Source organism: Pristiophorus japonicus, chromosome 6 (genome assembly GCF_044704955.1).
Source record: "Pristiophorus japonicus isolate sPriJap1 chromosome 6, sPriJap1.hap1, whole genome shotgun sequence".
NCBI classification, from domain to species: domain Eukaryota; kingdom Metazoa; phylum Chordata; class Chondrichthyes; family Pristiophoridae; genus Pristiophorus; species Pristiophorus japonicus.
In genome coordinates, this window is record NC_091982.1 from 167,003,007 (window position 1) to 167,029,333 (window position 26,327).

A 26,327-nucleotide genomic window follows, 5' to 3' on the forward strand; every position below is an offset into this window, starting at 1 on the left:
AATTATAGGCCGGTTAGCCTGACATCAGTAGTGGGGAAAATGTTGGAATCAATTATTAAAGATGAAACAGCAGTGCATTTGGAAAGCAGTTACAGGATCGGTCCAAGTCCGTATGGATTTATGAAAGGGAAATCATGCTTGACATAGGAACATAGGAACATAGGAATTAGGAACAGGAGTAGGCAATCTAGCCCCTCGAGCCTGCTCCGCCATTCAATAAGATCATGGCTGATCTGGTCGTGGACTCAGCTCCACTTACCCGCCCTCTCCCCATAACCCTTAATTCCCTTATTGCTTAAAAATCTATCTATCTTTGACTTGAAAACATTCAATGAGCCAGCCTCAATTGCTTCCTTGGGCAGAGAATTCCACAGATTCACAACCCTCTGGGAGAAGAAATTCTTTCTCAACTCGGTTTTAAATTGGCTCCTCCGTATTTTGAGGCTGTGCCCCCTAGTTCTAGTCTCCCCCACCAATGGAAACAACCTCTCTGCCTCTATCTTGTCTATCTCTTTCATGATTTTAAATGTTTCTATAAGATCACCCCTCATCCTTCTGAACTCCAACGAGTAAAGACCCAGTCTACTCAATCTATCATCATAAGGTAACCCCCTCATTTCTCGAATCAGCCCAGTGAATCGTCTCTGTACCCCTTCCAAAGCTAGTATATCCTTCCTTAAGTAAGGTGACCAAAACTGCACGCAGTACTCCAGGTGCGGCCTTACCAATACCTTATACAGTTGCAGTAACACCTCCCTGCTTTTGTACTCCATCCCTTTCGCAATGAAGGCCAACATTCCATTTGCCTTCCTGATTACCTGCTGCACCTGCAAACTAACCTTTTGGGATTCATGCACAAGGACCCCCAGGTCCCTCTGCACCACAGCATGTTGTAATTTCTCCCCATTCAAATAATATTCCCTTTTACTGTTTTTTTTCCCAAGGTGGATGACCTCACACTTTCCAACCTTGTATTCCATCTGCCAAACCTTAGCCCATTCGCTTAACCTATCCAAATCTCCTTGTAGCCTCTCTGAGTCCTCTACACAACCCGCTTTCCCACTAATCTTAGTGTCATCTGCAAATTTTGTTGCACTACACTCTGTCCCCTCCTCTAGGTCATCTATGTATATTGTAAACAGTTGTGGTCCCAGCACTGATCCCTGTGGCACACCACTAACCACTGATTTCCAACCGGAAAAGGACCCATTTATCCCAATTCTCTGCTTTCTGTTCGCCAGCCAATTCTCTATCCATGCTAATACATTTCCTCTGACTCCGCGTACCTTTATCTTCTGCAGTAACCTTTTGTGTGGCACCTTATTGAATGCCTTTTGGAAATCTAAATACACCACATCCATCGGTACACCTCTATCCACCATGCTCGTTATATCCTCAAAGAATTCCAGTAAGTTAGTTAAACATGATTTCCCTTTCATGAATCCATGCTGCGTCTGCTTGATTGCACTATTCCTATCCAGATGTCCCGCTTTTTCTTCCTTAATGATAGTTTCAAGCATTTTCCCCACTACAGATGTTAAACTAACTGGCCTATAGTTACCTGCCTTTTGCCTGCCCCCTTTTTTAAACAGAGGCGTTACATTAGCTGCTCTCCAATCCGCTGGTACCTCCCCAGAGTCCAGAGAATTTTGGTAGATTATAACAAATGCATCTGCTATAACTTCCGCCATCTCTTTTAATACCCTGGGATGCATTTCATCAGGACCAGGGGACTTGTCTACCTTCAATCCCATCTGTCTAGCACTACCTCCCTAGTGATAGTGATCATCTCAAGGACTTCCCTTCCCACATTCCTATGACCAGCAATTTTTGGCATGGTTTTTGTGTCTTCCACTGTGAAGACGGAAGCAAAATAATTGTTTAAGGTCTCAGCCATTTCCACATTTCCCATTATTAAATCCCCCTTTTCATCTTCTAATGGACCAACATTTACTTTAGTCACTCTTTTCCGTTTTTGACAAATCTTCTGGAATTTTTTGAGGATGTAATTGGTAGAGTGGACAAAGGAGAACCAGTGGATGTGGTGTATTTGGACTTTCAAAAGGCTTTCGACAAGGTCCCACACAAGAGATTGGTGTGCAAAATAAAAGCACATGGTATTGGGGATAATGTACTGACGTGGATAGAGAATTGGTTGGCAGACAGGAAGCAGAGGGTCGGGATAAACAGGTCCTTTTCAGAATGGCTGGCAGTGACTAGTGGGGTGCCGCAGGGCTCAGTGCTGGGACCCCAGCTAATTACAATATGCATTAATGATTTAGATGAAGGAATTGAGTGTAATATCTCCATGTTTGCAGATGACACTAAACTGGGTAGAGGTGTGAGCTGTGAGGAGGACACTAAGAGACTGCAGGGTGGCTTGGACAGGTTAGGTGAGTGGGCAAATGCATGGCAGATGCAGTATAATGTGGATAAATGTGAGGTTATCCACTTTGGGGGCAAAAACACGAAGGCAGAATATTATCTGAATGGAGGTAGATTAGGAAAAGGGGAGCTGCAACGAGACCTGGGTGTCATGGTACATCAGTTATTGAAAGTTGGCATTCAGATACAGCAGGCGGTGAAGAAGGCAATTGGTATGTTGGCCATCATAGCTAGGGGATTTGAGTATAGTAGCAGGGAGATCTTACTGCAGTTGTATAAGGCCTTGGTGAGGCCTCACCTGGAATATTGTGTTCTGTTTTGGTCTCCTAATCTGAGGAAGGACGCTCTTGCTATTGAGAGGGTGCAGCGAAGGTTCACCAGACTGATTCTTGGGATGGCAGGACTGACATATGAGGAGAGACTGGATCAACTGGCCCTGTATTTACTGGAGTTTAGAAGGATGAGAGGGGATCTCATAGAAACATATAAAATTCTGACGGGACTGGACAGGTTAGATGCAGGAAGAATGTTCCCGATGTTGGGGAAGTCCAGAACCAGAGGACACAGTCTAAGGATAAGGGGTAAGCCATTTAGGACTGAGATGAGGAGAAACTTCTTCACTCAGAGAGTTGTTAACCTGTGGAATTCCCTACCGCAGAGAGTCGTTGAAGCCAGTTCATTGGATATATTCAAGAGGGAGTTAGATATGGCCCTTACGGCTAAAGGCATCAAGGGGTATGGAGAGAAATCAGGAAAGGGATACTAAGGTGAATGATCAGCCATGATCTTATTGAATGGTGGTGCAGGCTCGAAGGGCCGAATGGCCTACTCCTGCGCCTATTTTCTATATTTCTATCACCTGGCCTCAAAATATAACAGCTAATTATGATGTAACGTAATGAAAGCAAGCTCTAGTTTAGCATTAGAAAGAGGCTTTTGTTAATAGCATTAAAGCACCTCCAAGTAACTATTAATTGATACAATGTTTGGCTGTGCTGTGATAAATGTGTCTGAGCTGAGCAGCGTTACCTCATGCAGTCACACCATGGTGAGTTAGCATTTCATACACCTGCACTTCATGTCCACAGGGCTTTCATTATAAACTAAAACTGGGATGATTTTCTCCATCTTTGTTTGAACAAATCACCAGTTAGTCAGTGGTCTAATTTTCAAGAGTTTAAACCATTTGTATCTGTCTCACCATTTTATTCCAAAATTATGATGCAAGTGTTTCTCACTTGTTACCAAGGTGAAAGAGGTTGAAATGAGTTACACAATCCATACCATCAAACGACACCGTTCCTCACCAACCCCCATCTATGTCCTCTCCTTTTTAAGCCTGTATTAAGGCATTCAACAAGGAACTATTTGAGTTGTATTTGTCGAAGGAATGATTTAGAGAGAGAAAGAAAATTAACAGTTGTGGAAATGAAAAGAAAGTTTATTTCACAAGACAGAATCCGAAATATTCAGATCCAACTAGTAATGTCCCTCAGATTTCACGAAAGAATAAATGTCAAACATGTACAATATTTATGCTATGCTCCTTTACATCTAGCAGTTCAATTACAGATTTTCCCTTTCTAATCTTGGGTATTGAGGTTGGAAGAGCTTTTGAACTAAATAATACTCTGGTGAAGTATTCTCTCCTTTTACCCCCATGCTGCTGTGAAGAGGATGTTTTCTACATTAAAAGCATAATAGAAATGTAAGTTATCACCAAACAGGTCTGTCACAGGTAATGGGTGGATCCATTTGCAATAACTTCCAAGTATGCAGAAAAAACATGTTGCAACAATGTAAATTTATTGGCTTCAATGTGATTTCCCCTTCTCCCACCCCTCACAGATTATGAGTACCAACCTGCTGAATAAGCCTGGTGACACTAGTGTGACCCTTGTGGAAGTGCCAGCTTGTGTGTACTTCTACAGTAGTCTCAACCCTCCATAAAATCTGCTTTCCTCCAACTCTGGCCTCTTATGCACTCCCCTATTTCCTTCACCCCACCATTGGCAGCCATGTCTTCAGCCATCTAGACCCTAAGCTCTGGAATTTCCTACTTAAAACCTTTCTGCCTCTCCTTTGTCCTTTGAGGCTTTCTTAAAACCTACCTCTTTGACCAAGCTTTTAGTCAACCCTCTTAATATCCCCTTCTTTGGCTTGTCAATTTATGTCTAATTATACTTCTGTAAGGCATGTTTTCCCATGTTAAAAGTGCTATATAAATGCAATTTGTTGTTGCAGTCTGAGTAAGCTTCACTGTCCAGTACACAGTTGGTGTGCCGTTTATATAGAAGGCAAACTGTTGCTTCGAAGCATATGTCAATGTTAGACAAATACTTGTTCTTCCTACTAACGTATGTCATCTTCCTAAACCAGGCTACTCCAGTGGGTATTCAAATGTGAACTATACATGTTACCGGTATAGGGATTGACAGCTGAGAAATTCAAATTGCACAGTAATACAGATCGATGAGTTCACAAAATTCATGGAATTATTCCTACACATCACAAATCATAGTAATTCTTAGCTGTGATCACTAATTTTCTGAGCGATCATAATCATTATAGGCGGTCCCTTGAAACGAGGATGACTTGTTTCCACGCCAAAAAAGGATGAGTTCACAAGTGTTTCAATGAAGGACCTAATATTCCAGGTCCTGAACTACATCCTGAAGGGTGGACGATGCCTGTGCGTGGATTTTTTTAATGTGTGGTGGCCGTTGCACACCAGCCACCACACGGGCTTGACAGAGCTAGGTCTTGGTCCAGTGGCAAGGGTTATCCAAGACGACTGGAGACCAGCTCTGCTGCACGGACCCAGCGTGCACACATATCGCAGTGTGGGCTGACCCATACTGCCTCTGAGCGATAGGCAAATGGGATATATCTTTACATCTGCAATTATGAACAGGTATAATTCCTTCATGTTCTCCTGTTGTTTCTCAATCTTTACCCTTGATATAAAGGTCAAGAAATTAGATGGTACCAGCGCAAACTGGGCATGGCGATCAATCTCTGTGCCAGAACGGACAGGCCAGAGGCTCACCTGATATTGGGCCTCAGGCTTCATTTACCTGAGGTCAACAACTTCCGGTCCACGAGATCCCTTCCTACACCCTCGACACTCTTCCCCCTCAACTCCTGACCATCCATCTCTCCTTCCTGGCCCTCCTGCTAGCTGACATTGTGAATGGATCCCTCTGCTCAAACATAGTCATGCTTCCCTTCAAAATTGCCATGATCACCCCATCCTAGACCTGTCTTCCTCACCAACTATTGGTCTATTTCCACTCTCCCTTTATCACTTCGGTTCTGAAGCTTGTGGTGGTGCCCCAGCTCTATGCCTATCTCTTTCATAACTCCCTATTTGAATCTTCCCCCACCACTCCCACACTCTGCCTTTCCCCCTTCTCACAGCATCAAACAAAGACAATGATGACATCCTCTGTGACTATGATGATGTTACTTTTTCCCTCCTTACTCTTGCCACAATGTTTGGCATGGCTGGCCAAGCCATTCTTCTCCAATGTTCCTCTGTTGTCCAGCAACCTACCGTGGAATGCAGCCAGAGCATCTCCAGCAATAACTTATCTTCCCTCCTCCCACTGTCTGCTCTAAAGTCCCCAAGGATTTATCCCTGGCCCCTTCTCTTCCTGATATACATTCTGCCACTGGATGATATCATCTGCAGACATGACATCAGCTTCCACATGCATGCTGCTGACATCCAGCTTTTCCTCACCATCACCTCTTGATTCTTAACTACCTCTGTGCTGTCAGAATGCTTGTCCAATATCTAGTCTTGGATGTGCTGTAAATTCCTCCAGCTCAACACTGGGAAGACCAAAGTCACTGTCTTAGACCCTGCCCCAAATCGGTTCCCCTATCGCCGATTCCATCCATCTCCCTGGCCACTGTCTCAAGCCAACCTAAACAGTTCGCAACCGTGACATGTTACTGGACTCTGACTTCAGTTTCAGACCCCATAAGACCGAAATTGTCCTCTGCCCTGTTTGGGGCGGATAATTCGAATTAAGTGACAAATTACTGCCAGTACAGATGGAGCAGGGAATAGAGACAAATTGGGCATTTTGGTTTACCAAAATGAACAGGGCGGTGTTGGGGCGGCAGAGAGGCGGAAAGACGGGGCGTGGCTGAAACCCGTTTCCACCGCCCCCGGCACAGGGTCAATTCCCCATCGGTCGCACTATCCGCCTACCCCAGGTCGGAAAAGCCTTCCTGCCCCATTACCGCCTGGCAATGGGCCTTAAAAAAAGGGGCAATTTCGGCCCGCATATCTTTTCCATTACAATATTGTCCATCTCCATTATACTGCCTTTTTGTTTTGTTGTAAAGTGTCTAGTCTGTTATCTAATCGTCTCCTGTTTGAATGTCTCCCATTTTCTGTGCAGTATCTTATCTGATGATGTTGCTTTCCACATTGATGAGCTAATTTCCTTTTTTCCTAATTTTATCTTTATGGGAGGCTACCAGTGTTGTAGAAGGTAGACATGAATTATGAATGAGTAGAAAGAATGAAACAGATATGAACGTTAAATACCTATATTGTTCAGAATTCCTTTGTTTTACCCCTAAAATACTCTGTATCCTGTTCCATGTCAGAGGTAATATTCCTTGTATCTCATATTCAAAAGGAATTTAGATCAAATCCAATACTCCCAACAAACCTTGTATAATCTGGATGATTGGGTACTCAACTTGTTTAATCTACTGAGAGAGGTGAAGTTTTGATAACATCCTGAAGTATCTTCCTGTTCCACCTAAGATAATTTTATGAAACTCCAAGATATCAATTTAACATTATGGTTTTTTTATTCAGATTTGATCAGTTACATTTCACAATCATAATTCATTGATCTCAATAGCACAGGAACTATCCTATATCTTAGATCTGGGGAGTTTGTGTCTTTTGTCTTCATGGTATGAACCTAAAGCCTTGGGGGGCAAATATGAAGCTTAAATCCATGTTCCTATTCATTTGCATATATCTCAAATTTGCTAATACGTACTAACTAAATATATTGAAAGGTCAGTGAGGCTCAACAGGCCCCGTTGAACATTTAGCTGAGCATTTACTATTCCCACCCCACTGATTCTATTACCATAGCTACCAAACAATATTGGCTGCAGAGATGATTTTCAAACTTCTAAGTGCATGACCTCCTGCAAAGGTTGATACACCTGTCCTAACTTCCGGAAAATGTCCTAATTATCCAAACAGGGAAATTCTCATCACTGCAGACTACTTATTAATATCCAGCAGCAAAAATAACGTCAGTTATAACATTAACAAATTCAGTAATCTGATGATACAAAAATCTGACCTCCAGCACCTATTGCAATTTCCTTGGGGTGGGGGTGGGGTGGCGGGGGTAGGGGCAATGAACACAGTTTGATAACTTGTGGGTCACTGTGCAGGTAGAATTCATTTAGCAAACTGCACCTGTTATTCAGCCCACAGCACATTGCCCACAACAGGCTGCCCCTTCCAGACATGGAGTTATCGAATTAGAGATAATTAGTGTTGGATTTATAAGGGGGGTGTTCACTGGGGAGTGAATTGAAACTGCCCGAACTCATTTCACTTAAGATTTGTAAAGCTGCTGCCAGACAGCTGAGAATTGAATTCAATCGATTTAGATTGCATTCAAATTCAGTCCCAGAAGCAAAAGGATAATGCCCTAACCCGCCGTTTGCATGGCTGTCAATATCAGGTCAATACAAGTGTGACATTTGCGTTCAGTATGAATGGCAGAATATAAGGAATTTACGATATAGATCTGAGATTGTTTTTTTTAAACATGGCTCAGTGGCAGCACTCTCTCCTCTTGAGTCAGGTGGTGGGTTTAAGTCCCATTGCAAGACTTGAGGAAATAATCTCGGCTGACATTCCAGTGTAGTACTGAGGGAGTGCTGCACTGTCCGAGGTGCCTTCTTTCACATAGCATTAAACCGAGGCCTCTCGAGTAGACGTAAAAGAACCCATGGCATTACATAAAGAAGAGCAGGTGGCTTCTTCTTGAGTCCAGGTCAATATTTAGCCCTCGACCAACATCACCAAACAGGTTAACTGGTGAGCTGCTGTTTGTAGCACCTTGCAGTACATAAATGAAAGTGCGTTAGTAACCCCCGAGGTTGTGAAAGGTATGATATGAGTACAAACTAATTCTTTCTTTAAGTAACATACATCAAAACAGATCATAATTTTAAACCAATACAAGTGAGACTCACTCCTGAAGATTAACACATGGCAGGTCTATAGTTGACTTTTATCTCTTTTTCTCCTCCCTCCCATGCTGTTGTTACATTTACTGGCTTTGAGGCAGCATCACTGCAGTGATTACCTCCTGCATTTTATTACATACAGCATCTGATGGCCTTTTTTTTTACTTTATCTGTCCTGAATATTCACACTAGCTTCCTCATGGAATGAAGAAAGTAGACTGTTGAGTCTCAGACAGACACATCAATTTAGTAGTTTAAAGCGATTCTCAAAATGGCAGTAAGCCATGTGGAGAGAGGCAGCGAGCATGATGTACTGGAGGGAATAGAAGGCATCCTCTGCATGATTAAGAGTTTATGTTAACAGCTTCTTCAACAATCTAGTCGGGTAAAGGTGCTGACCATTATATCACATATCAAATAGTCCCACTCTGTGGTGAGTTAATTGTAGCACTACATATACAAATCAAATAGTCCCACTCTGTGGTGAGTTAATTGTAGCACTACATATACAAATCAAATAGTCCCACTCTGTGGTGAGTTAGTTGTAGCACTACATACACAAATCAAATAGTCCCAGTCTGTGCTGTGTTAGTTGTGACTCTACATATACAGATCAAACGGTTCCAGTTTGAGTCCCTACTCTACATTGAGTTAGTTGATTTTATCTCAGAAAGCAGTTGAGGTGCTACAATGACCCCTGAATTAGACAGTGAAGGTTCCATTCCTGATTGCTATCCAGCGAATCCTGCTGGAAACTGTTCATATGTGGATGTTGGGTGGAAACAGGATTGAGCTCGACATGATATCATTTCTCATCACATAAAATCTCAGTGCCTAGCCTCACACGTGAAGAAGGGGCAGAGGGATTCTGCCACTGCCATTTATAGAACGGAAGGCCAACAAGAGCCAATGTTCTCAGAAGGGGGTGGGGGAACTGACACAGTCTCTACACATGCTGCATGAAATACCCATCTTTCCTTGTTGTTAACATTCTCCCTCCTCTGAAGATGTTGCCGCCATGCTGGGGTATTGTTCCACAATTGCCCTTGCCCAAGTGACCATTCCACACAGGACAATCCACCGCAGGGATTGGGGGGCTGCGGTGGAGCATCATAGCAAAGCCAATCCTACCCTCAGCTTACATCAATATGTGTGTGCATTACACATACAGGAATTTCCAACAGGATCAGGAGCAAGAATCCTGATTTCATTAGTTATCGTTGTTGTTAGTCTAACGGAGCTAAGACGAGTTGTAACACCCCTAAACTGCCACTCCAGATGCAATCAGCCAATTCAGCACAGAGCCGGAATCCCAGCTTGGATCTTTCTGATTGGTGTGGCTGAGCTAAATCACTGGATAAACTCACTGAACTAACCAAAGCCATTGTCTTTCTCCATTGTTAACCAGCTTTGCGACCCACTCATAACTGGGTTACTACATGATACAGCAAGTCATTGAGGCTTCTGTGTTAATCTGGGTTTTTCACTGCTCCTCATTATTCTATAGTCCCAGTTCGAGTTTGGTCAAGTTGGTGTTATCCGTGTACAAAACTGAGAAACAAGTAGCATTGTTGATTGGAAACGTTGAAGTGTTTTATGGGGGTCAGTGGTCAGGGATACGCAAGGACAGATGATCTGTGTTTAATCGATGTTGCAGAAGATCTGCACTGGCAGTATTTATGGTTCCTTCAGCGTCTGAGTGCATCCACTGGCATGGGTCCAAGCATCTCGGCATATCTCTCAATACATACATTAGACACCCTCCATAATGCAGTCTTCAGACCATGTACAGAAAGCACATTACAGTTAAGTATAAGTTTTTATTAAATACAGTATTTCAATTCATAAGGGAGCCATTTTAAAGAAGAGCATGTATCGGAGTTCAGCATACATCAATGAATGAGGGAGAGATTACTGCACTTTGGAGGGAATCACACCAGCTGAACAAGTGACCTACTTCATCTACAGAGCTGTTCCTGAATCTCATTTTAAAATTGGTCCGTTAGATTTGAGGCATTGTGTTCTCCTCGTTTTACGGAGGAATGTGCATAATTGAAAGAACTTACCTTCTGCCTTGCATCTTGAAGAAGCAATAGTCAATTATAATGTTAACCCTATGAGATGGTAAATAATACCTTCCCTGATAGTTCAGTGGGAAGTTGCACTGTATAATGTGATACTGAGCCAGTCTTCTGACTCTAGCCTCTTGTGCATACCGCCTCCTTTTGACCCACCATTGGCAGCCGTGCCTTCAGCTGACGAGGTCCCACTCTCTGGCATTTGCTCCCTAAACTCCTCTGCCTCATTGCCTCCCTCTCTTCCTGTAATTCCTGCTTTGAAAGCCACCGCTTTGATCAGGCTTTTAGATGACCCCTCCGAATCTCTCCCGCTTTGGCTTGGTGTCCAGTTGTCCTCACTCCACTATGAAGCACCCGCGGATGTTTTTCCCATGCTATATAAATGCAAGTTGTTGTCAAAAATGTGACTTTCATCTACATAGTGTCTGGCACTGCCCAAGGTCATTTTGTGAAGGGAGGAAAGAGAGATATCTCTCCTGATGCCCTTGTGGCTTAAGGCATTGCCTAATCTAACACTAGGTCACTCAGAACAGAGGTCCCAGGATGAATTCTCGTTGTGTGCTGAGTTAGATGATTTGTGCAGCAGGGATACTACAACTGGCCTTCGGGGCCCTTAGGGCAAGAAGGAGGAAAGCTAAGCCAGAGTTCCCGCTCTTGGTTACTGTCCAGGGACTGCTGTTGAAAAGTGCAAATATGGCGAGAACAGGATCGGGCTCATCTGTGATATCCTCCACAATCCTAAAGAATGCTGGCACTGTCTAGCTGGGCGCTGTCTGGGCTGGCCCTGTCTGGGCTGGCACTGTGTACGTGGGTGCTGTCTAGGCTGGCCCTGTCTGGGCTGGCACTGTTCAGGCTGACACTATCTAGACTGGCACTGTCTAGCTGGGCGCTGTCCAGGTTGGCACTATCCAGGCTGGCACTGTCTCGGCTGGCCCTGTCTGGGCTGGCACTATCTAGGCTGGCACTGTCTAGCTGGGCGCTGTCCAGGCTGGCACTGTCCGGGCTGGCACTGTCTAGGCTGGCCCTGTCTGGGCTGGCCCTGTCTGGGCTGGCACTGTCAGGGCTGGCCCTGTCTGGGCTGGCACTATCTAGGCTGGCACTGTCTAGCTGGGCGCTGTCCAGGTTGGCACTATCCAGGCTGGCACTGTCTCGGCTGGCCCTGTCTGGGCTGGCACTATCTAGGCTGGCACTGTCTAGCTGGGACCTGTCCAGGCTGGCACTGTCCGGGCTGGCACTGTCTAGGCTGGCCCTGTCTGGGCTGGCCCTGTCTGGGCTGGCACTGTCAGGGCTGGCCCTGTCTGGGCTGGCACTATCTAGGCTGGCACTGTCTAGCTGGGTGCTGTCCAGGCTGGCACTGTCTGGGCTGGCACTGTCTAGGCTGGCACTGTCCAGGCTGGCCCTGTCTGGGCTGGCACTGTCCAGGCTGGCATTGTCAGGGCTGGCCCTGTCTGGGCTGGCACTGTCTGGGCTGGCACTATCTAGGCTGGCACTGTCTGGGCTGGCCCTGTCTGGGCTGGCACTGTCTAGGCAGGCCCTGTCTGGACTGGCACTGTCAGGGCTGGCACTGTCTAGGCTGACACTGTGAGGGCTGGCCTTGTCTGGGCTGGCATTGTCTAGGCTGGCCCTGTCTGGGCTGGCACTGTCTGGGCTGGCCCTGTCTTGGCTGGCACTGTCAGGGCTGGCACTGTCTAGGCTATCACACAGGCAAAGTACTGGAAAGCTGCCATGGTGTGTACGCCCGCAAGAGTCGGGGGAGGGGGGGGGGGGGGCGGGGGTGCTAACAAAATAAAAGGAAGAAGTCAATAAAAGCCTCGCCTACACAGTCACAGCACTACTTCCAGCTATCAGTGCAGTAGTGTAATGCCGCAATACATGCAACCGCACAAAGGTTGGCTGTTGACAGTGGCTGCCCTTCCTCTCCATCTGAGGTAGCCAGGACACAACTCCAATGTGTGAACAGTTACAGATGGTTGAATATTCAAGTGCAAGATGGTGCTTATGTTCTGGCAAGCGGCTTTAACAAACGATATTAATTCTGTTCAGTGTGACAATGGCTGAGCAGCACCCGCTTATTTTGCTACAAATTTCTGGTTTGCAAGATGCAGTGGGGAGGAGAAAGGGGAAGTCAGTGTACACATGTTCAGCTGGTATCATGTAAATCTTTTTTTATTATCAGCAGCAAATAAATCCAGCATCCTTTGTTTCCAGAAACAGTACAAAGGGCTACGATACTTGCGACTCTACTGCACAGAAACACAGAGCTGACATTCAGCCCACAAATCTTGCTTCCCATCCCTATGTATTTAAAAAAAATTATTTCTCTTCATTTTGCTCACTCATTTCTCTTTTGCAGCCGAATTTACTTGCTCTTTCATGCGTTTCCTTCAGCTTTTATGCAGGCAAAGATCTGCAGAAGGGAGGCAGCAGAGAGGGACCATGTGGCAAGCAGCATTTCGGTGGAATCTGGGCAAACAGTTTATGGAAGGAGTAATGACAGGAAACAAATTTCCAACCATTTCACTCCTCCCCACATTCAGTTGTTCCTACCCCTCCCCGGTAACCATCTTTTTTTGACATGACAGTCAAGTCAATTCATGTAATTCCTGGTAAAATGTTACAAGTTTGAAATTCAGTATTTCCACCTGTAATGTGTCAATATTTCTCCACTGGTTATATGCCAGGGCCATTTACATCTGTGAACCTATACATTATCGTCTCCATCATCCACATGAATGACAGAAATATTTCATTTAACATCTAGTCTGGCACTCAAAAGAGCAGGAGTAGGCCATTTGGCCCCTCGAGCCTGCTCTGTCATTCAATGAGATCAAGGCTGATCTTCTACCTCAACTCTACTTGCCTGCACTATCCCCATATCCCGTGATTCCCTTAATATCCAAAAATCTATCAATTTGTGACTTGAATATACTCAACGACTGAGCTTCCACAGCCCTCTGGGGTAGAGAATTCCAAAGATTCACAACCCAAGAAATTTCTCCTCATCTCAGTTCTAAATGGCCAACCCCTTATTCTGAGACCTCAAATCTGGCACCACAGGACAGTAATGATACCCGCTCTCCTATATGGCTCACAGACGTGGACCATATGGAGTAGACACCTCAAAGCGCTGGAGAAGTACCACCAACGATGCCTCCGCAAGATCCTGCAAATCCACTGGGAAGATAGACGCACCAACTTCAGTGTTCTCCATCAGGCCAATATTCCCAGCATCGAAGCACTGACCACACTCGACCAGCTCCGTTGGACGGGCCACATTGTCCGCATGCTCGACACGAGACTCCCAAAGCAAGCGCTCTACTCAGAACTCCTACACGGCAAGCGAGCCCCAGGTGGGCAGAAGAAACATTTCAAGGACACCCTCAAAGCCTCCTTGATAAAGTGCAACATCCCCACCGGCACCTGGGAATCCCTGGCCCAAGACCACCCTAAGTGGAGGAAGAGCATCTGGGAGGGCACTGAGCATCTCGAGTCTGGTCAACCAGAGCATGCAGAAACCAAGTGCAGACAGCGGAAGGAGTGTGCAGCAAACCAGATGCCCCACCCACCCTTTCCTTCAACCACTGTCTGTCCCACCTGTGATAGAGACTGTAATTCCCGTATTGGACTGTAGTCACCTGAGAACCCATTTTTAGAGTGGAAGCAAATCTTTCTCGATTTCGAGGGACTGCCTATGATGATGATGACGATGATTCAGAGACTGTGACCTCTGGTTCGAGACTCCCCAGCCAAGGGAAATCTCCGTTCTGCATCTACACTGTTAAGCCTTGTAAGAATTGTGTATGTTTCAATGAAATCACCTCTCATTCTTCTAAACTCTAGAGAATATAAGCCAGGTATATTCAATTTCTCCTCACAGGACAATTCTCCCATCCCAAGAATCAGTGTGGTGAACCTTCTTTCCACTCCCTCTATAGCAAGTATATACATCCTTGGGTAAGGAGACCAAAACTGTGCACAATACTGCAGGAGTGATCTCACCACGGCCCTATATAATTGCAGTAAGACATCTTGGGGCTGAAATTGCTCCTCTCCTTAAGGCTTGTTACTACCGCAAAATGATGGCCACGCTGCAGAGTGGAGTGGCCGCTGACTTTTGGAGGAATGGCCGCTGCTAGCCCAATTGCCCTCCTGAGTTTTCCCGGCAATGCCCCAATCCTCCCCTACCGCTCCGCTGCTGCCGATCAGTCTTAAGCGCATCATCACCGTGCGCACCGCTGATTTAACCCCCCCCCCCTGTCGGCGACATTCCTCTTGGGTGCCAGGCCATTGGCCCGGCCGAAACCCTCCCCGGTGGCCCAGTGGGCCAAAGTTTTATAATCGCAGAGGCTCTCCCCTTTAAGTGAAGGGGAGATCCGTGGTGACACGGCGCCGTGATGATGTCATCGCGGCGGTCTCTCCGCACCCGCCCCCAACTTCCGCCCCTCAATTGCTGTCACCACCCCAATTATGTTCGCGTTCCGGATCGGAGAGAAAAAAAAACAAAGAGCCAAATGCCGCTCAAGAGGCGACCTGAACCGCAGCTGCGGTAAAAACCATCGAAACGGGGTGGGAGTGCCCCATTTTGGGCAAGGGGCAATTTCTATCCTTTTTACTCTTATACTCAAATCCTCTTGTAATTAAGGCCAACACACCATATGCTCTCTTAATTGTTGCTGTACCTGCATGTTAACTTTAAGTGATTCGTGTACAAGGATACCCAGGTCCCTCTGAACACCAACATTTCCCAATCTCTCACTATTTAAAAAATACTTATTTTTCTATTTTTCCCACCAAAGTGGATAACTTCACATTTCTCCACTGGTTATCTGCCAGGGCTATTTGCATCTGTGAACCTATTCATTATCTTCTCCATTATCCACATGAATGACAGAAATATCACATTTAACATCTAGGCTGGCGCTCCAGTACAGTGCTGAGGGAGTGCTGCATTGTCGGAGGTGCTGTCTTTCAGATGAGACGTTAAACTCAGGCCCCGTCTGCTCTCTCAGGTGGAAATAAAAGATCCCATGGCATTATTTTGAAGAACAGCTGGGGAGTTCTCCCCAGTCCTGGCCAATATTCATCCCTCAGCCAACATTAGTAAAACAGATTATCTGGCCATTATCACATTGCTGTTTGTGGGACTTTGCTGAGCGTAAAAATTGGCTGCTGCGTTTCCTACATTACGACAATGATTACACTTCAAATGTACTTCATCGGCTGTGAAGTGCTTTGGGATGTCCGGAGGTTGTGAAAGGCATTATATAAATATAAGTCTTTCTTTCTATACTTGGCTGATGTAAAAAATTGACTGGTTCATTCATTCTATAAATGTGCTAGCCTAATTATACCATATAGATGAGTGCTGAGTGTCCCAATAGCTTAATTGTGTAAATGTGTGCTGATGAGCCACACAGACCATTAAGATGCCAGGTTTGATTACTGATCTATGCTGAATTGCCTGTCTCAGCCAGAAAAGCAATGGAGCTGCTACCACTAGCATCAGTCTCTCTGGGATCAGGATGAAGAAAAGCCACGATTTCTAATTCTAATCCCTATCCAGTGATTCCTGCTGCACAGTAAACATCAAGTGAGAGCAGATGGGGTTCAACTCTGATCCTTCCGTTGCACACTATATGGGCTCACGTGCAGACGGGAAGAGGCACAGGAAGATTGTTGGCATCTGTCGAAGCAATCTTCTATATGAGTCCAAGTTTTCGGGAGAGGAGGGGAAAACACCGGGGTTAAAAAATGTTATGAAATTATGGACTAATGATGGGGAAATGATCCATTAACCAGTTGCCATGTTTTGTATTAACAGACCCCAAATGTTGCTTTGCTTTTTAACATGTTAGGTACTAAAGGAGAATGCTGGGAGTGTGTCTGAATGAGCTGGAAGTGGTCCTCTCCTGGGTCACTTGATCAGAGTGCAGGGCACAGGCATTGTTTGACCTATCAAAAGCAATGGCCTTTCATTATGTGCTTGCTTAAAGCTGCAGAGTGGCACTGTTCCTGTGAAATGATGCATCTCCAATATGTCAGTAGACACTGAAAAGGCTGAGTCGGTTGAACATAAACAGCTCCCGAGTCCCATTCACTGTGAAGGGTAACGACAAGACAGTAGTTTGCATTCTCACATCGCTGACCTTGACTCTTCACCCTAAGATTCACATGAGCCTATGGGGGCAGTGCAGCAAACCTGTATTGTTCATGCACAATTTATGGACATCGACTCAGAATTTGCAGTTAAAAAAAAAGTTGTTGCTGATACCCTGCTGCTTGAAGGAACAGGAAAAGGCCATTCAGCCCCTCGAGCCTGTTCTGCCATTCAATGAGATCACGGTTGATCTGCTCTGTGCTAAATGTTAGCTGATCTCAGCTAGGGCACTACAATTAGCATTAGCACCCTTGGCTTTGAGGAGGAAGACATAAATCAGCTAGGCTTTCCGCGTATGAATGCAGTCTACTGACCCCTGCTGGAACATGTGGATATAGGACAGGGTCATTGTTGGAGTTGACTGTGATAGCCACCCCCTACTAGTCGAGCAGCTGAACATGTGAACAGCAGGCCCTGGAGTGATATAGTAGAGAGCTATCTGCTAAAGAACAGGATCCCTGCAAGAGTCACCATCTTCAGATTGGCAGGGGAGGGGGTGGGGGTGAAGAAAGATTTGGATTTATATAGCGCCTTTCACAACCATTGGACATCCCAAAGCACTTTACAGTCAATGAAGTAATTTTGAACTGTGTAGCCGCTGTTGTAATGTGGGATGTGGAGTGGAGGGGGGGGGGGGTTAAGGGGTGAAAATTGAGGAAGGAGGAAAGTTGAACTTCTTCACAAGTGGCATAAGTCAGTTCTTTTTGGTGAAAAAGACAAAAATCGTGGGGCTCTGTAGCTTTAAGAGGACATTGACCCCTCTGCGTGTGCTGGCCTCCATCACCCGTTTAAACTTACATGGCTTTCTTAAACAAAACAGCGTTCTTACAAAAAATAGATTGTTCAAAGTTTCCAGATCTGTAAAAAAAAGAATTTAACGTTCTGCATATTTTGCCAATTGAAAAAACAGGCGCTGTTGCTTGAAGAGAGAGAAATCAAACCGCTCATGTTCGAACACCCTAATTAAAAAGTCTGCAGAATGGAAATCTGACTCAAAGCAGCGGCGCCAGAAGGTGAGGCGAGGAAGACCGCCACCTTGTGTCTGCCGGTGAGTTGTGCAGCGTCGGTAGTGGACGAGGAGAGGTGGGAACACACAGAGATCGGATGATTGATCTGGAAGCTGTGTGTGTCCTGTCAGGTAAACAGTCTATATAAGGCTACTGATCTCACAAAACACTTAGGATCTAACAAGCAATTTTCACTGGACGCATCACAAAATAATTAATAACTCTGCTGCATGCATGTAAAAAAGAAATTCATGTACTGACCTATATGATAATGGAAATCTAAATGTACTGTCGCCACTGAGCACAAGCCTAATCGTTAACTGGATCCCAGGTGATGCTATTAAATAATATCTATCGCCACAGAACCGTGTGGGTAAATATGTGACTTCACTCAGGGGAACTCAGTTGTCGCTGCCCCCTTACCCCATTCAAGGCTATTTCCTACCAGCTTCTGCCAAACTTTCAGCCCTGCCAGCAAATTATCAACATTACATACGAGCCTAATAGTCTAATTTACATCTGTATCTATAATAAAGAAACGTGAGGCAAGGAGAATTTACTGCATGATCTCTTAAAACAACTCGGGATCTAATGACTTTTTTCCACAGCCTATGTTTCAAATCCCTTTGCGATTCCTTCCCATACGATAAACACGCAGAAAGTGTTCCGGCGATGATGGGGAGGTGTAGTGTCTCAACTCATCACAAAGCATCTCAAATCCCGTGCCATTAACTTTTTTTTAACCGAGTCCCACTCTTTCAATGATCGCCCAAAGTGAGACTTACCCTCATTGGCGGGGTATGTCCTGGCGGCATCGCTGCTGAGAATGAAGTGGAGTGTGTGGAGCAAGGGGTAAATCCATCGGTGGAGAGCCATTTTAGTCCGTCAGAGCCTGCATCCCTTCTTTAAAGTTACTGAGTGGGTAATAGAGAGAGAGAGAGATGGGAGCCGAGAGGCTGTGGAAGGAGGCACCAGCAGCGTCTCCACTGTCAATCACACGGCAGCAAACAGCGCGGCCTCACAGCCCCCACCTTAAAGGGGCAGCACCCCCTCCCACAGCAACGCTTTCAGAGCCGCGTTAGCATCGCAGCAACCTTCCAATTGTATAAATGTGGCTGTGCGCGTTTAAGGAGAAGCGAGATAAGTGCAGGAGGGAGAGAAGTCTAGGACATAGTCATGCGGCTGGCGTGGAGCACACACACAGGCATAGACCTGTTGGGCGAATGGTTTGTTCCTGAGCTGTAACTTCTATGTAATTCTATGCCCTTACCTTGTAGGCTCAATCTCACTTGTTTGTTCAATAAATATAAATCCTCGTATCCCATCTTTATGTTTTGTTTTCCATATCTGTACCTGCCCTCTGCGAGCGCGGCAATCAGACATTATTTGCACAAACTTCACAATAACTTTAATACAACAGTGTTAAAAATCGGAGAAATATCAACATCACGCTTTTTTAAGTTCCTTTTGCAAATGTAAGGACTGGCATTTGTTTTGTCAGAGGATTTGTTTTGTTTGACCCAAAGATTGTTTGAAAACAAAAGTGAGATTACAATGATTGCGTGTTTTTTTTTAATTCTGCAAGAAAATATCATTCCGGGTGTGACTGACAGGTTGTTAAAGGGGCGCGTGCTCTAGATTGAACTAGTTTATCTTTAAAATGAACAGTATTCTTTCAAGGACTATCGCGATGTTTTTGTTTTGCATGTGTGAGGTTGCCAGTTCGGAACGACTCTGCTGGAACCTTTCCCGCGGTGTGCAGCGAATGAACTCCAATTCTGCACTCCACTGGCTGCTGGCAACCCTTAAAGGCGCATCTCCTCTAAACAGTCCTAATAGCAGTCTCACTATAACAATGACAGCCGGTGCTATTTTAATATTGTATTAAAGGTAGGCTTTGCGTTTAATTATTCGTCCTTTCGCATTCAGGAAAGGTCGCAAATGATCTTTTCAATAGTTGTTTTAAATGCACACTGGCTGTTGAAGTGTCCTGCGGTATGTGCAGCGTGTCAGAAAGGATGCAGTTTGTAACATCGCCGCTAACACGCTGCTCGGGGGGAAGAGTACTGTTCGTGCGGGGCGGTGGTTCGCGGCAACACTATAAATGTACAATTGTCATGTCGCCAGCTCTGTCAGCTGGGCTGTGTAGGGAAAACACATAATCGGTCACTCCCACTGCACGGTGCCCGGTGACCTTGAAATTAGTGCGGCTAGACCGAAGCCGTTTGCATTTAAGAGAGAACGGTGACAGGGCAGATGTGACGCTGCTCACCTCCTGTTATGTCAGGGGAAAAAATCTGCCATTGAAAATTAATTTCTTTCAAAGTGCCGGCACAGACAGGATGGGCCGAATGCCTCCTCCTTTGCGGTATCAATTCTATAAAGTCAAAGCTCTGAGGCAAATCTCCGGTTCTACCGGCCAGGAAGTAAATGGTAAATACTTTCAAGACAGCCACCAATGATCTATTGCAATGATGGGTCGTGGATTAAAGCACAGGGGATTTGCCGGGTCTTTTATATTCAGTACAAATTGATTTTTGCAATTGCAGCACGTGTCCACAGCTCCAGGGGTCGGGGGCTGTGAGTGAGGAGGTAGCACCGGCTCGAGTTGGCAGGAAGGGGGGCTCGCCATTCAGTACAATGCCAGCCGACAAAGGACAGCCGAGGATCAAACCCCGCACAGAGGACTCCAATTAAGATCCGAAATGGGTTGTCACGTTACAGCAACTTTAGAAAGGAGCTGGTCGATTCTCATTAAAAACAGTAACTGGAGAATGTTTCAGCTGTTTTGTGTGTGAGAGTACGATTGTCCTTAACGTCTCAATCGCTGCCTTTTGTGATGCATTGGTACGCATTCTAATGTTTACTTTTCGCAGTGACGAGTGTGATTGAGACACACTCAAATTTAAAGGTGAGAGGTGCTGGCAGATCTATGTACATATATTTAATTTACTTCAATAAATAATACTCACCTTTAAATTACACCAGTTAGCCGTTAAATTTTGTCTTGCACGGCACGAGATGATTTTAATGATTAACACTCCGCATTATTTGAGAAAATAGCTTCGCTTTCAGACTGCCGAGAGATTCAGGCTCTGTGATCTCGGATCGCTCCTATTAAAACTGTTCCAATGCAAAAGCTTAGGAGCAGTGTTAGGGGTTTTTGATCTATTCAATTATATTAACAAACAAGAAGTTTGCTTGAGACAGTTATTTCAAATTTTAAAAAATCTCGATGCAGTAGGAAGACGTGAGGTGTGGGACACGAGGCAAACTCCACCTATCGGTGTTTAAAGTTGAACTCTATTTCACGCTGTTAATGTGCCAGCTTTAAGAGTCTCTATATTAAGGGTATGGAGTCTGAAACGTGAGGTGCCTGAGCTACGTCTTAGAGCAAATATATTCTATTTGTCTTAAAGAAGCAGTAAAATGATTAATGTTGCACTTTTCTTTCTAATAATTTTTTTAAGTGGGTAATATCACAGTTGGGCAGCAAAATATGCCTATTCCAAAATATGCCCTTTTGATTTCAGTATCAGCATCATAGAATATTAAAAAAGACTTGCATTTATATAGCCACTTTCGCAACCACCAGATGTCTCAAAGCACTTTACAGCCAATGAAGTACTTTTGGAGTGTAGTCACTGTTGTCATGTGGGAAATACAGCAGCCAATTTGCACACAACAAGCTCCACAAACAGCAATGTGATAATGACCAGATAATCTGTTTTTTGTTATTTTGATTGAGGGATAAATATTGGCCAAGACACCGGGGATAACTCCCCTGCTGTTCTTTGAAATAGTGCCATGGGATCTTTTACGTACACCTGAGAGAGCAGATGGGGCCTCGGTTTAATGTCTCATCTGAAAGACGGCACCTCTGACAGTGCAGCACTCCCTCAGCACTGTGCTGGAGTGTCAGCTTAGACTTATGTGCTCAAGTCCCTGGAGTGGGACTTAAACCCACGACATTCTGACTCAGAGGTGAGTGTGCTACCCACTGAGCTATAGCCAACGCTAGAGCCCATTGTGCCTGTGTTTGTGAAAGAGCTATCCAATTAGTCCCATACCTCTGTAGAAGTTCCCTTTTCAATTACCTTTTGAAACTTCCTATTGAATCTGCCTCCACCAGTCATGCATTCCAATGCACGCAATTACGAGAGCCAGAATTTATTCTCATTATTTTGCCACTCTTCCCATTGTTCTCGCTGCATGACGAGATGGTGCTAAATCACACTGGGGTACTGTTCCACAGGCATCAGCAACTCTCCCATACCTGGCTCAAGTGGCAATTCTTCTTGTCTGAGCCTAGACAGCGTGTAAACAGATGATTTGGTCAGAGGAAGAGCAACATAGTGTAGCCTGATCCTTTCCTCAGATGCTCTCTTGCATTCTCCAACAGATGCTACCAGATAGCAATGGGTTGGAAGTGAAAAACCTGTATATTTTTAATATTTTTTTCACTCTTCCCCCTCTCCCTCCCAGCCCCAACTCGGGGATGCTGAGCCAATTGTAATCCCCTTGGCTTACCTTGGGTGAGATCAGCTAACTCAGACCAAGGACTTTCTTGCTCAGTACCGCACTGTGTGGTGCATCGACAGCTAAGCCATAGTCGGACATCTGGAGGGTGAAATTGGTCTTGGGTGGTAGCGCAAATTGGACGATAGCGAACCGGCAGCCCATTTTATATCCCACACGATTTTCATTTCCACTGAAGTGCAGTGGGAAGAAAGTCCAGCAGGTTTTGTGCTGTTGCGGCCGTGCCTTCTGTTGCCTGGGCCCCAAGCTCTGGAATTCTCTCCTTAAACCTCTACCTCTCTTTCCCCCTTTAAAATGCTCCTTAAAACCTACCTCTTTGACCAAGCTTTTGTTCATCTGCCCTAATTCCTCTTTGTATGGCTCAGTGTCAAATTTTTGTTGTTGTTGATAATACACCTGTGAAGCGCCTTGGGACATTATATTATGTTAAAGGCACTATATAAAGAAAAGTTGTTGTTGGCCAAAAGCAATTTTACCCCCCTCTAATGTTTGTTTTCCCCGGACCATGCACCATCTGTGGTCGGAAGGTGTGCCTGCTGCTCCAATGTACCATTGATGTTTCCTTCAGCCAGCTGCAGTGGATAGACATGACAAGCCTCGGGCCAACCCATCTGATTATCCCTCTTTCACAGTGGGCCCCTATTTGGTTTCCGCTTGTCACTGTCCCATAGATTGGGAACTCAGCCGTGTGCGAGATTGAGTCAGCTTCCCAGTACCTCACTTTGCTACATAATAGTCCCTACTGTTATATCCTGCATTAATCTTATTAAACTGAAACAGTTCTTGTCTTTACATCAGTGCACATTGCCCCTAACAAAGACACTGAACTACATTTAGCTTTAAACCAAGACTTACTAAAGATGGGAAAAAGTGAAGGTACCTTGCACTTCACGCTCCCTTTACACAGCTGTCCAAATTACATCATCATCATCATAGGTGGTCCCTCAAACGAGGATGACTTGCTTCCACATGGGTTCACAGATATTTCAATGAAGGACCCGATATTCCAGTCCTGAACTTCAATTGAGGGGGTGAAAGATGCCTGTGCGTGGATTTTTTTAACATGTGGTGACCGTTGCACATCAGCCATCACACGGGCTTGACAGAACTTGGCCTCTATCCAGTGGCAAGGGTTAACCAGGACAACTGGAAATCAGCTCTGCTGCACGGACCTCATCATCATCATAGGCAGTCCCTCGAGATTGAAGAAGACTTGCATCCACTCCAAAAGTGAGTTCTCAGGTGACTGAGTTGTCCATGAGGGTCCCGACGTTCCAGGTCCTGAACTTCCTTTTTCAAGAGTGGAAGATGCCTTTGCGTGAGTTCTTTTAACGTGGGGTGGCAGTTGCACACCGGCTACCACACGGGTTTAGCAGAGCAAGGTCTTGATCCAATGGCAAGGACCTAGTGTGCAGACATATCGCAGTGTGGGCTGGCCCGTGCTGCCCCTAGGCCCTTGGCTCTTCTGGGCCCCATACCCTCATTTGCCACACATTCTCTCACCACGGTCACAAACATTCACTGCACCTCTGTCACGATATCTCATTGCTCCTCCGCACCAAACATTCGCTTTGGCTCGGCCACCCTGGCCTGCGTGAGAACACCTCCGCAGGTCTGGGCTACAAAAAGATCTGAAAAACGTTGACACCAAGCCACATAAGTAGAAGTTAGAACAGGTGACCAAAAGCTTAGTCAAAGAGGTAAGTTTTAAGGAGGTGCTTGAAGGAGGAAAGAGAGGTGGAGCAATTTAGGCAGGGAGTTGCAGAGCTTAGGGGCGAGGCAACAGAAGGCATAGCCACCAATGGTTGAGCGAGTATAATCAGGGATGCTCAAGAGGGCAGAATTAGTGGAGCGCAGACATCTCGGGGGTTGTGGGACTGGAAGAGATTACAGAGGTAGGGAGGAACTGGAGTTTTAATGAACAATAATTGAATCTGTTACTGTTATTCGGGTCGTTGATCTGTTATGGATATTTGTTTTTTTCACAAGATCGCCGGATGAAAACAGGTGAAGAATGTCATTTGGTTCAGCTTATTATGGGGTACGGTAGCATAGTGGTTATGTTACTGGACTAGTAATTACTGATCCAGAGACATGAGTTCAAATTCCACCATGGCAGTTGGAGAATTTAAATTCCATTTATAAAATAAATCTGTAATTAAAAAGCTAGTATCAGTAATGAAACTACTGGATTCTCTGGTTCACTTTAGGGAAGGAAATCTGCTGTCCTTACCTGTCTGGCCTATATGTGACTCCAGACCCACAGCATTATGGTTGACTCTAAATTGCCCAAAGAAGTGGCCCAACACCACCTTCTCCAGAGCAATTAGTGATGGGCAATAAATGTCAGTCTTTCCAGAGGCGTCCACATCCCATGAATAATAAAAAAAGAAACTCCACCATCACAATAGCCTGCTGAGGCTTGAAATATTTGTTGTCTCCATTGCTCAAAGTGATAATTACTTTTGTCTGAGACTTTCACCCGGTTGAACCTGTGGCCACGACTCTGGCTGTCATAGGAACAGAACTAGGCCACTCAGCCCCTCGAGCCTGTTCTGTCATTTAATCAGAACGTGGCTGATCTGTAACTCAACTCCATTTACCCACCGTTCATCCATAACCCTTGATACACTTCCTAACAATAATCTATCTCAGTGTTGATAAGTTCAATTGACCCAGCATTTTGGGGAGCGAGTTCCAGATTTCTACTATCCTTTGTGTGAAAAAGTACTTCCTGATTTCATTCCTAAATGGCCTAGTTCTAATTTTAAAAGTATGCTTCTTTGTTGTGGATGCCCCCACCTGGCTTGTCTTGAAATAGTGTTCTGGATTTGCTTTCCCTATAGCTGGACCATTAAATATGTTCTACATCCTGCTATAAAATCACCTAAAATAATTTTTCTAGGCTAAAGTGCACTATTTTATTTAAAATTCCCCAATCTTCTTATGCATTCCCTGGGATGACTTGCTTCCACACTAAAATGAGTTCTCAGGTGACTGATGAGACCAACACTACAGTCTCTGTCACAGGTGGGGCAGACAGTGGTTGGAGGGAAGGTGGATGGGGTGCTTGATTTGTCGTACACTCCTTCCGCTTTTTGTACTTGGCTTCCACTTGCTCCCGGCGAAAGGACTCAAAGTGTTCGGCGCCTTCTCGGATGCGCCTCCTCCACTTTGAGTGGTCTTGGGCCAGGGATTCCCAAGAGTCGGTGGGGATGTTGCATTTTTTCAAGGAGGCTTTGAGGGTGTCCTTGAAGCGTTTTCTCAGCCCTCCTGGGACTCACCTGCCATGACGTAGCTCGGAGTAGAGTGCTTGTTTCGGGAGTTTATCATCAGGCGTGTGGATGTTGGCCTGAGAGAGAACGCTGACATTGGTGTGCCTATCCTGCCAATGAATTTGCAGGATTTTGTGCAGGCAGCATTGGTGGTTTGAAGTGCCTACTCTACATAGTCCATGTCTCTGAAGCATATAGGAGGGTGGGTATCATTCCTGCCCTTAGACCATGAGCTTGGTGCTGGGTTTGAGATCCTGGTCTTCGATCACTCTTTTCTTCAGGCAGCCGAAGGCTACATTGGCAGACTGGAGGCAGTGTTGGATATCGTCATTGATGTCTGCCCTTGCTGATAGTAGGCTCCCGAGGTACGGGAAGTGGTCCACATTGTCCAAGGTCTCATTGTGGATCTTGATAACTGGAAAGCAGTACTGTGTGGCCGGGCCAGGTTGGTAGAGGACCTTTATCTTACTGATGTTTAATGTGAGGCCTAGACTCTCGTATGCGTCAGTGCAGGTGTCAACGATGCTTTGGAGTTTGGACTCTGAGTGTGGACAAACGCAAGCCTCACTTGCATATTGTAATTCAATGACAGAGATTGGAGCAACGTTTTATCTAGCCTGGAGATATCGGAGGTTGA

General features: G+C 45.3%; 1 protein-coding gene across 2 annotated transcripts in view; it reads right to left on the reverse strand.

The window, feature by feature from the left end:
- The window catches only part of epha4b (eph receptor A4b), a 401,770-nt gene extending 383,018 nt beyond the window's left edge, over nt 1-18,752 (reverse strand). The window contains exon 1 of one of the 2 annotated variants that reach the window (XM_070883360.1): nt 18,662-18,752. In XM_070883360.1, the coding sequence (XP_070739461.1) occupies nt 18,662-18,752 (91 nt within the window). The remainder of the gene's footprint in view (nt 1-18,661) is intronic. The other variant, XM_070883361.1, reaches the window with a different exon arrangement.
- Nucleotides 18,753-26,327: the final 7,575 nt, after the last annotated feature.